At 51.4% G+C, this 10548-nt stretch overlaps 2 protein-coding genes across 2 annotated transcripts; one reads left to right on the top strand and one right to left on the bottom strand.

Annotated features, from left to right (window-relative positions):
- Positions 1–1191: 1191 nt before the first annotated feature.
- On the bottom strand, positions 1192–7304 carry EME2 (essential meiotic structure-specific endonuclease subunit 2; the record flags this gene model as incomplete). The annotated part of the gene is made up of 8 exons (XM_079542759.1): positions 1192–1362; positions 1795–1984; positions 2360–2475; positions 3174–3279; positions 4280–4401; positions 5137–5229; positions 6655–6791; positions 7001–7304. 8 exons carry the CDS (start codon positions 7302–7304, stop codon positions 1192–1194), a joined length of 1239 nt encoding a protein of 412 aa, XP_079398885.1.
- Positions 7305–7466: 162 nt separating this feature from the next.
- Positions 7467–9327, top strand: NME3 (NME/NM23 nucleoside diphosphate kinase 3; the record flags this gene model as incomplete). Its single annotated transcript, XM_079543017.1, has 5 exons — positions 7467–7557; positions 7815–7945; positions 8040–8141; positions 8268–8380; positions 9210–9327. The coding sequence occupies 5 exons, from the start codon at positions 7467–7469 to the stop codon at positions 9325–9327; spliced, it is 555 nt and encodes a 184-aa protein (XP_079399143.1).
- Between the last annotated feature and the right edge of the window lie 1221 nt (positions 9328–10548).

Raw genomic sequence — 10548 nt, 5'->3', positions numbered from 1 at the left:
GCCTTTCAGCTTGTGCTCTTCACAGGCTCCCTCCCAGCACTGCAACTGGGAACGCAGGCAGCCACCTGCTGTCTTTTCTCCTGGTCATTACAGACCTGCAAAGGCTTCATGCGAAGCGTTTTGCTCCCCATGACTGTTCCTTTCCTTCTCACGTTGTGAATCTTCAAGCAAAGATGGCTCTTGCCTCTGTGTTTATGGCTCTGAATGAGAACCTTAATTAAACAGGACAGGCTCTCTGTCAACCCATCTGTAGCAGTGCTCCCGCCAGAAAAAACAGCCCTGCTGGATTTCTCCTCCCAGGAACTAATTCAAGCATTAGCAGATGGAAGCAGGAGAATCACTGGCAAGGAGGAGCTTTATTCTGAGGGTGCCCTCCCACCTTCACAGCACTGGTTGGTGTCACTTGGAGCTTGCAAGTTGTATTTAATGAGAAGCTCAAGGGGTTTCTGTGTCACTGTGAAATGCCACAATTAGCAATACCAAATCCTCAGAGTTTTAGGGCTCCTGATCTCTCCTGTCCCCATTGCAACTATTTCCAAATAAGAAGCTCAACATTTGCTTTGGCAAAAGAATCCCATTTTAGCCCATCATTTCACATGGAGTTTCTGCAGCTTATCAGGCGTGTCCTTATGTTGGGAGCTTAGCCAACAGCCTCTCCTGCCTTGAGCTCCCTGTACCCCAGGCTGTGGTTTCTCTCTGGCCAGCTGGCTTTGACAGTTGATGAACATTTTTCTAAGCAAGTCCAGCTGGACCCACAATCCTGAAGAAATCACAAGCAGGACTGACAGTAGCAGGACCAAAGAGTGAGCAGGCAGCAGGACACTAAAAGTCAGGACGTTGCACAAAGTATTTAGCTCATTCAGTAACACAGCTGACAGGCAGCACACTTACCATGGTTATGTCAGCAGAGGAACCAAGCTACTAAGACTTGGAGCTCCTGCTCCAAACATGCCTTCATGCTTCAGAGAGACAGCCAGAGGGATATAAAGCTGCTAAAAGAGGAAAGGAGAGCCAAGAGGCTGAAGAAAGCATCTATAACAAGAGATTTATTGATGTGCGAGTCTATTCTGAAACAGAACCAGCTGCTTCCACGGGCTGGGCTCCCAGCAGCACTGCCATGCCAGAAGCAGCTCAGCAACTGTTGAGTTTAGCAGAAAATGCTGAGGCTGACTGAGGTGGTCCCTGGTCCCACTATACAGTCAGGTCCAGGATGAGGTCAGGGTTGGTGGAAACCATGAAGAGATAGACGCGGCGGGACAAGTCTGGCCCAACACGGTGCTCCTTCCCACCGATGTCTGATTTCACAGGGATGTTACTCAGCAGCAGCAGTCTCTCACCTTCTGTGCTGCACTCTTCATAGGCCTTCAAGCACACACAAGAATGAAGCAGTTAACACGCGTGCTCTAAGAGAAGACCCTACTCTCCACTGAGAGGCTCGACCCCATTACTGCAGAGAGGATCCCTGACGAAGCAAGCACTCCCCCAAACACGCAGGCATCAGAGGATAAAACTCAGAAGAATCAAGATCCACAACTTGCAAGCAGGCTCCACACGTTCTGATTTGTGTGTGTTGCCCCTTCAGTGTACAAGGAGATAGCTTTTCTTCTAAAGAGGGTATGCTAGGAGCAGAGATCAAAGCTCCAGGAGAAGAAAAGTAGAAGAGAATATTTGACTATGTAAGACTTACACAGAAAAAAAGAAGGAAAACAGTTCTGTCAGTTTCTGATCTAATGGAAACAGCTTAAGTGATTCGTGCTCACCCCAAATGGAAACAAGCACTTGTTGTTGACTTACCTGTACCAGGAGGCCAGGGGAAGGATATGCTTCTGCTATTGCTGCTGCTGTTGCAGGGCTGACTCTGTTAAACTGCTGGATTTGGCTCTTCCACACCTGCCATAGCCCTGTGCCATCCTTCTCTACTCGCAACCCCTTGCCCGAGACCCCAGCAGTGCAGAAAGACAACTCCTGCATCTCCAGCTGACTCCTACAGAAAGACAGACTGCTGAGAGCAAGACCAGGAGACAGCGTGTGGGCACTGGGCTTCCTTCTAAAGCCTCTCTCTTCAGGACTAATATTTTTTCCTCAACGTTTTCTTTCCTTCCCTGGAAAGCTTCAGAACATCTTGGTGCAAAGGTTTCCCTAGGGTTCTCATCCTCTCTCCCTTCTTCATGCTGAATCACAACTGTGTTCACTGTGAGATTAGTTGATTTCCAGCAGCACAGAGGACTGAAAACAATCTAGTCCAAGCCCTAACATCAACCAAAACAGACTGGCACTCACTGATAAGCGTTCCTGTAGCTTCTATGAGGCTTTCCAAAGCTCTGGGCTTTGAACTTGTCCAATCCAGCAATAAACTCACTTGTATGGGCGCCTTGCTATTGCCTTAGTCAGCGCAGAGATGTGCTCACCAAATTCCTGCCACGTGTCTAGGAGCTGTACATCAATGTTACCCCACAGCTGGAGCACCACCTGCGCCTGGAAGAGAAACGACAGTGGTGAAACACGTAAGACACCAACCAATGGGACAGAAATAGGGTCAGGAGGGCCAGGACAACCTGAGGCCCCCATCCTCCTTCATAAGCATGCTCCAGCTTCAGCCAGCAGTGCTGCTGTCAGCCCTGACCACCAAAAGCACTCGGAAATAGGAGCAAGGAGAACACAGGGGCACTCCACATCTTTCAGCAGGGTGCAGATGGGCTGGGAGGGGAGGGAGGCTGGGCTGACTGCATGAGCTCTGTTCACAAAGAAGAGTAGTAAAGCCTGCTCATCCTTCTTAGCTCCCAGTAAGCTGGTGGGTCATCATCCCCCTTTGGGACATACTCAGGCAGGGCAGGAATTTAGTTTGAGGGATATCAAGTAAGGGTTTATATCCTGTTTGACCTAGTTTGTGACAGCTGTGGTATCACAAGGAGCGCTTCCACTCTGCTGTGGGACACAGGCTTTGCAAGGCAGAGAACCAACAGCAATTTTCACAGCTAACTGGGCAGCTTTTGTTGGGGCTGGGGAGGCGAGGCATGATCAGATCCAAACAGAAGGCTCAAACCCGTGCTCACGGTCAGTTAGGGTGAGGGAGCATGCATGTGGACACAACTTGACTCCAAGTAAGCCATCACCTTCCTTGTCAAGCATTCATTATGCAGAAGGGCACATGAGAGGGGCATGAGAAATTCTACCTCCAGTATTTCCTGCTGAGTCATGAACAGCTCTGGGCCAGGCTGGGATTTGGAACTCTGCTTTCCAGGGCTCAGTGCCTGCCACCCATTCTGCTCCTGGTTACACCTGTAAGCAAGACACACAGCTCACACTTGTGCACTGCATATTCACACCTCAGGCTGTCTGATAAAGAGGAAAAGGTCACTTAATCCACCCACATTTGCTACCTCCCAGTCAGACTTGATGGTGGAGACAAAGGTCCCCGGTGAGGCATCACTGCTACAGCTGGCACACTGCTGCAGTTCTGCGTGCCACATGCAGCCCTTCTGTGTCAAGAACTGCAGATCTACATGTGAGCTGGAGGGAAGTGGCTGCAGAAGAGAAGACAAGACCCAAAACTAAGGTAAATGCTGCTTGGTTCCCTTAGTGGCAGAACTCAACAGGCCACAGCTGATTATTTTAAAATGTAACATGCTTGGTAAAATTATCCTCACAGGCTTCAGTGAGAAAGAGCCCAGGAAGTGGTGAAACAAGAGCTCTCCCTTGGGAAACATTTCAGAAAGGACAGGACAGGACAGACCTAGCTACTGCAGCTGAGTTGATGTGGGACAATCTGGACAATCACACTATCATCGTGAAGAGGAAATTCCTCTGCTGTGCATGCACACAGGCAGGAAGCACTCAGGCACTGGGAGCAACACATGAATGATACATTCCAGGAACAAGAAAGGGGCTTCAGGCACCAAACATCTCTGCCTGCTTCATAAGCTGCACACTTTGCTGAGAACAGAAAGGCACTGCAGCCCTGCTTGGTGCACAGGGCAGTGCAGCAAGAGCTGTATCACTGCATCCCTCTGCCTAGTCCTGAGCGTAGTCTCACCTGCAAACAGGTAAAAAGGATTTTGCTAACTACAAAATCCTTAGTCTGCTCTAAATCCATCTGCAAAATATATCCACAAGATGGTAAAACTCAAGTCCTCTTGAGCACAGACCTTGTGATTTACAGCCCATGCTGGCACTACGCTCAGCAGCTCACCCCAGACACTTCCCTGCTGCACAGATGCTTCTCTCCACCCATGGCAAACTTCCCAGCCCCGCTGCTCCCCATGCCCCCAGCACATCCCACCTGTAGGCATCCAGCCCCACGACAGCCAGGCTGTAGGTTTTAGTGGAAGAGCCCTCCAGGCTGGCCAAAGGTAACACTTGGTTCAGGTCAGGCTGACTCCCTGACGAGGCATCAACAAAAGTCTGAAGCAAGACAAATCACACCCAAGTCTGTAGCAGTTTTCCTCTCTGAAACAAACCCTCCCTATCTCTGGCTGGACAGCAGGGGGCTTCCAGAACAACTTTCATCACTGGAAGCTGGCAGCAGCCAGACTGCAGCTGAGAGTGCTGCCTTTGGGCAGGCACAGCATGCCACCTCTGCCAATATTCAGCTTTCTTTCTGGCTCACCTTTCTCCCTGGAGCATTAGCACTGACCTTCTCACAGGCACTGGCTATTCTAGCCTCTCCTTCTCTACTCTCAGACTGTGCTGGATGGCCTCTGAACTTCTCAGGGCAGAAGCACAGGCTGCCTAGATAGGTATAAATAAAACACGGCATGACTGCACGCACATGAACTAACCATTAAATTCTCTGCTTCCAAATGCAAGCATTTCTAAGGACTGCTTGCTTTGATTGTTTCTTTCAAGCATGTTTTTTATAAGCACAATGAAAAGGGAAAAGCTAAACACAAGGAAAGGCAATTCTCCCAAGGCAATCCTGCCCAATCCTCCTCTGAAGGAAAGCAGCATCCTGTAGTGGGTTTAAAGGCAAAAGCCTGCACGTTTCCCCTATCACTGCACTCTCACACGGGTTCTCAGCTGCACTCTGTAACGCAGCTTTGTTTCAAGGTGGAGCAGTGGCAGTCATGAATGAACCCTCCCTTGCCTCCCATGTTTACCTGGCACTCTGCATGGCTCTGGCTCAGAGATCTACATTACCTGGGTTAGGGAATAGAGGCGCTTTAGAAAATCTGCTGGCTCCAACAACACCAACACCTCCTTTTCCTCTTCAGTTTTCACCATGCAGTCATCCTAAAGGAGAAGAAATAATTTCCAACACATGCAGAACCCAGCATGTCTCCACCTATGCAGTGCCTATGCTTTTAGGGGTTCTGACACTCACAAGGCCATGTTAGATTCAGCTGGGACAGTCATTTTAATTCATAGTGTCTGATACGATGCCATGTTTTGGTTTTAAAAAAACAATGCTGATAATACATCAATGTCTCTAGTTTTGTATAGAGGATATAAGGATATTTTAGTATTGCTTTAGTATTCTCAGCTTCTCCTATTGTCCTGCCAGTGAGAGGGACAGGGGAGCAGGAGGAGCTGGAGGAGACAGAATAAGGACAGCTGACCTGAACTGGCCAAAGGGCTGTTCCATACCACATCACATCATGTGGAAGGAAAGCCTGAAAAAGGGAGGAGTTCAATGGGTGGCCTGCTGCTGCTTGGGGTCTGGTTGGCAGGTGGCTGAGCGATTGTTTGTGAATCACCTGTTAGACATATATAATTATTATAACTGTTATTCTTTTTCTCCTCTTTCTATTTTCTAACTCAACTCACGAATTCAACTTTTCTTTTTCCCCCAGATTCTCTCCCCCGAGTCCACTGGGAAGGGAAGAAGCGAGCTTAGCCACCTGCTGGGTTAAACCACAACAGTACTATGCTGATCAAAGCCCACTGCTGAGCTGAAAGAACTTTCCCACACAAGCAGACCACCGAAGGTGCAATAAATAACCTGGTGAGGAAAGCAGTGACAACTGCAGAAATTGCCATCTAACCCAAAAAGACAAAAAACAGCTCTGTCTGCACCTCAAAGTCATCATATGACCACAAGAGCCAAACAGTTCTGCCTCTATCTGAAATTCTTATAGTGGGGGTGAGGACAAGAACAGCCTAGGTTTGTGGCTACAAAAATACAGTTTTACACAGCACCTACCACAGCCAAACCAAAACAGGCACAGTATTTGGTACCAGAAGGAACCTGCCTTCTTTAAGGTTCCTAGAAGCAAAATTCAGGAAGAGCTGGTAGACTTTCAGAGCTGGGGGCCCTGCAGCAAACTTGCCCAGCCTTTTCCAACCATGCAGATGCTGCCTGTGACAGCAGGCCATACACAACATCTGCTCTGGAAAAGCTGCTGCCAACCTAACTAACATCTCTGTATGAATAACTTGTGGTCATTTCAGTCTTGCTTACTACAAACTCCCCAGACTATCACTGGATGCACACATGCCTAAACCAAACATGTGTAGATACTTAGAAAACACCATCTTTAGAATAATCTGAATGAGGACCACTTCCAGCTCTCCTCCTGAGCTACCTGTGGCCATTGGTAACCAGCACGCCTGAGGCTGCTGCTGTCAGCACCCAGCACAGAAAGCCAAGTCAAAGCTTTCTCCCCACAGAACATCTGATGTCAAATTACATTTACAACAGAGAAGATGACGACTCACTGGGGAAGATGGAATGGTTGGCATATTTCTCCTCCAGGTTATGCTGCAGGGAATTGCCTGAGGCTTAAAGGAATGTTTACAGTCCAGGGAACTCAAAGCCTTGATCCAAATATCTGAGCCGGGATCTTCAAGGAAACCTGTGGAGAAATAAAGATCAGCCCTGACATAAGAAAAAGAGCTGCTTTATCTGTGCTAATACTAACGGCACTGCTGCTTCTCCAGAGCCCAGCACGATGCAACCCCACCAGCAGACGAGTGAGGGGTGCTGGCCTGGCCGAGAGCCGCTCAGCAGGCAGCAGCAGCACGGGGCTGCCCTCGGCTCTGCCCGCCAGGCCCCGCAGCCCACCTGGATCCACGCACACCTCCAGGAGCCGCAGGCAGCGCTCGGGCCTCAGCAGCCGCCAAGCCGCCGCCGCCGCCTCCCGCTTCTCCAGCGCCTCCCGCTCCTTTCGCCGCTGCCGCTCCCGCCTCCGGGCCTCGGCCTCCCCGGCCGCCCTCCGCCGCTTCGGCCGTACGGCGGCTGCCGCCGGAGGAGAGACTTCCGGAGCCGCACTGGGGTCGTGGGGCTCGGGCTCGGGCTCGGGCTCCGGTTCTGACTCGGACACCTCCCATGTCGCCCGGGCCCGGCGGCACCGCTCGCTGCCCGCCATGACCGAACCCTGCAGGCTCTGGGAGGCTCCAGGCCCCACTAGGCCGCGCCCGTTGCCATGGCAGCAGCGGAGCGCCACTCCCTCTAAAGCCTCCGGCACCACCCCTCGGCCGCAGCACAAATGTTCCGGTGTGGATGAGGGGGGACTCTTTCAGGCGGACACATGAGCGGAGGGAGCGGTTCCTTTAAGAGTGCCGCCGCCGCCGCCATGATCTGCTTGGTGCTGGCGGTCTTCGCCAGCGTCTTCCATAGCGGTAAGTCCGGCGTCCTTCCTTTTTCTCCAGTTCTCCTTTTTCCCCCCCTCCCCTTCCCCCTTTTTTGTCCTTTCCCTTCAACCCCCTCCCTTCCCCTTTTTTCTCCTCCCCCCTTTCCCCCGCCCTCCACCCCCCTTTTTTTTTTTTTTCCCTTTTCCCTACCCCCTTTTTCTTCTTCCTCCCCTTCTCCTTTTTCTGCCCCCTTTTTCCCTTTCTCCCCTCCTTCCCCTCCACCTGACACCCATGCCCTCTTGCAGCTCGCTCCGGTATCTCCGAGCGCACCTTCATCGCCATCAAACCGGACGGTGTCCAGCGGCACCTGGTGGGTGAGATCGTGCGGCGCTTCGAGAGGAAGGGCTTCAAGCTGGTGGGGTTGAAGCTGCTGCAGGTGCGAGGGTCGGGTGGAGCTCTCGGTGTGCCCCGGGACGCGGGAGGGGTTCCATGCCCTGTCAGGAGGCTGCAGGGCCGTGTGTTGTGTGCAGGCTTCGGAGGAGCTGCTGAAGGAGCACTACATCGACCTGCGGGACCGGCCCTTCTATGGCCGCCTGGTGAAGTACATGAGCTCGGGGCCAGTGGTGGCCATGGTGAGTGCTGGGGGGAATGGGTGAGGAGGGCTCCATCTGAGGGCCTTTGGGAGCTGTGCTGGTATAGAGAATGCAGTTTGATTTCAGGGTGAGCCGTTGGAGCTGATTCTGTTTGCTGTTGTGTAGGTGTGGCAGGGTCTGGATGTGGTCAGGATGGCACGCACGATGATTGGAGAGACCAACCCGGCTGAGTCCAAGCCTGGCACCATCCGAGGAGACTTCTGCATTGAAGTTGGCAAGTGAGTCTGGCTTCTTGTGCCCTGAGTGTTGCTGTGCATTCCTGTCCTTGCATTCCTGCCCGAGCCCTGCGAGGCTGCATCAGCAGAGCAAAGTTCAGATCACTCAGGTATTGACATTGGACATGGTGACCTGGGTTGGTTTTGCCAGAAGGGAGCAGCCTGGGGTTAGGTCTCTCATGCTTCCTGAGGCCTCTTCTCCCTGCAGCCGAGGGGTTTGCTTGTCAGGGAATCAGGACTGTCAGGCTGTGAAGAGGCACGGAGGAGCCCTCTGAGCTCTCTCCTGGAGGCTGCCCAGCTCTGCCAGGCATACGAGTATGAAACAAAAGCCAAGCTGCAGTTCTGCAATCATAAGGGCTTCTCACCACTGCGTATTGTCCAGTGGTGACCTCTGGTGGCTGCAGCTGAACCTGGCTTGTGGTAGTTGCTTCCTGACTTAGGTTTTCATTCCTTTGTGTCTGACACCAAGCCTGCTTTGTAGGACCTGCTTTCACTGAAAGAAGTGAGAAACGTGGAGGCAAATCAGTGGTAAACCTTTAAAACAAACAAAAAAAACTCCTCAGATAAACAGCCACTTGCAGCTCCTTCATAGCACATAAATAACTTCTCCTTACAGGAGGGAGGGCTGCTGGAAATTGACAGCTCCTACACATCCTAAGCCATGTTCTCCTGAGCAAGAAGGAGAGCTGGGTGATGGAAAAGAATACTGTACAATGTGACTGCCTTGGCAGGCTTAATTAAATCAGTTGGAGTGAAACTTTCCCGGCTGCAGCTTCCCTCCTCAACCTTTCTCTGCTTACTGCAAGCCTGATCTCTTTCTTGTTCCCCACAGGAATGTGATTCATGGCAGTGACTCGGTTGAGAGTGCCCAGAAGGAGATCTCCCTCTGGTTCCGCCCAGAGGAGCTGATGTGCTGGGAGGATGCAGCTGAACGATGGATCTACGAGTGATGACACAGCCTGAGGGAAGTACATCTTCCTGACCTGGGCACGGGGCATTTTCATTAGTTCCATTTTGGCCCCTCAGGCTGGCTGTGGATTCTGTTGTGGTATCACATGCTGAGAGTTTCTCTTTTGTGTGTCTGTGGAGGAGCCGTGGGAGCTGGTCTTTATGTTTGTAACTCAGCAGTTCAGCTCCCTGCAATAGTAGCTTTTTTTTTTTTTTTTTTTTCTTCCCCCTCCATCTCCTGTAGTAAGTAGTTAAAGTTGCTGCTCAGTTTGCTGCAGCATCCCAAAGTCTTTAAGTGGTTCAAGGTGATTTATAAAGGAGAGTGAAAGCTGGGCTCTGTGCCTGTCACTGTGCTGGCAGGCCTACCAGGCACAGAGGGACACGTGCTCCTAGCCCTGGGGAGGTGCACTGCTCACTGCAGGGTACAGGCACTGTCATCCACTTGCATTTTGGTGCAGTCCCTCACCAGAGGCTTTTAAAGAAGTGAGCTGCTGAGGTATAAAGCGGAAAGGGCAGAGGCTGCTGACTAGGGCTGACCCAGCCTGGTGACACTCATCACTTTAATGTGTCCCTTGTGTGCAGGGCAGAAGTAGCCTCTGGAGGAGGAGGCTCATTAGTCAGGCTCCTGCTGTGAGTTTTCACTTCTGGAGGCTTCCTGACTTTCAGTGACAGCAAGGCCTGTCACTGGAGAGGCTCAGAGCCACTTGTTTGAATGTGTTCCTACGTCCCATTTTTGCCTGCTGTCCCTCTTTGTTTTCACACCGCCGTCCATTTCATTCAGCTGTTCCTGAGCCCTCTGCACAGCCTGCCAAAATATAAAGGCAGTGACTGTGGCACTGCATTCTGCTGTGGAGCAGGGGTCTGGTGAAACCTGAGGGAAAAAGGGTTTTGTTGCATGTAGACTGAGATACTTTGCTCGTGTTCTGCAAGCTCATCTCCCTCTTGAGCTAGAAAGATTTGTATCTTATGGGGCATGAGTGCAGTTCCCCAGCTCCCACTTCTACCTGAAGGCTGGCCTGGGGTGGTGGGACTGAGCAGAGAAATACCAGAAGTAATGGGGAGAAGGGACTTGGGACTTCTGTGATGAACTGTGGCTTTCCTTTGCAGTCCAGTGGCAACACACAGCATTTCTGATAGCCAGAGCACCTCATGCCTTCAGGGCCTTCTCCAAATGGTTGGTTACAGCTCTAATCATCTAAAGAGATCGTTTGTTGCCACAAATC

This window comes from Tetrao urogallus, assembly GCF_951394365.1.
Source record: "Tetrao urogallus genome assembly, chromosome: 15".
NCBI lineage: Eukaryota > Metazoa > Chordata > Aves > Galliformes > Phasianidae > Tetrao > Tetrao urogallus.
The sequence above is the reverse complement of the archived record's forward strand: the minus strand, read 5'-3'. Positions and strand labels throughout refer to the sequence as shown.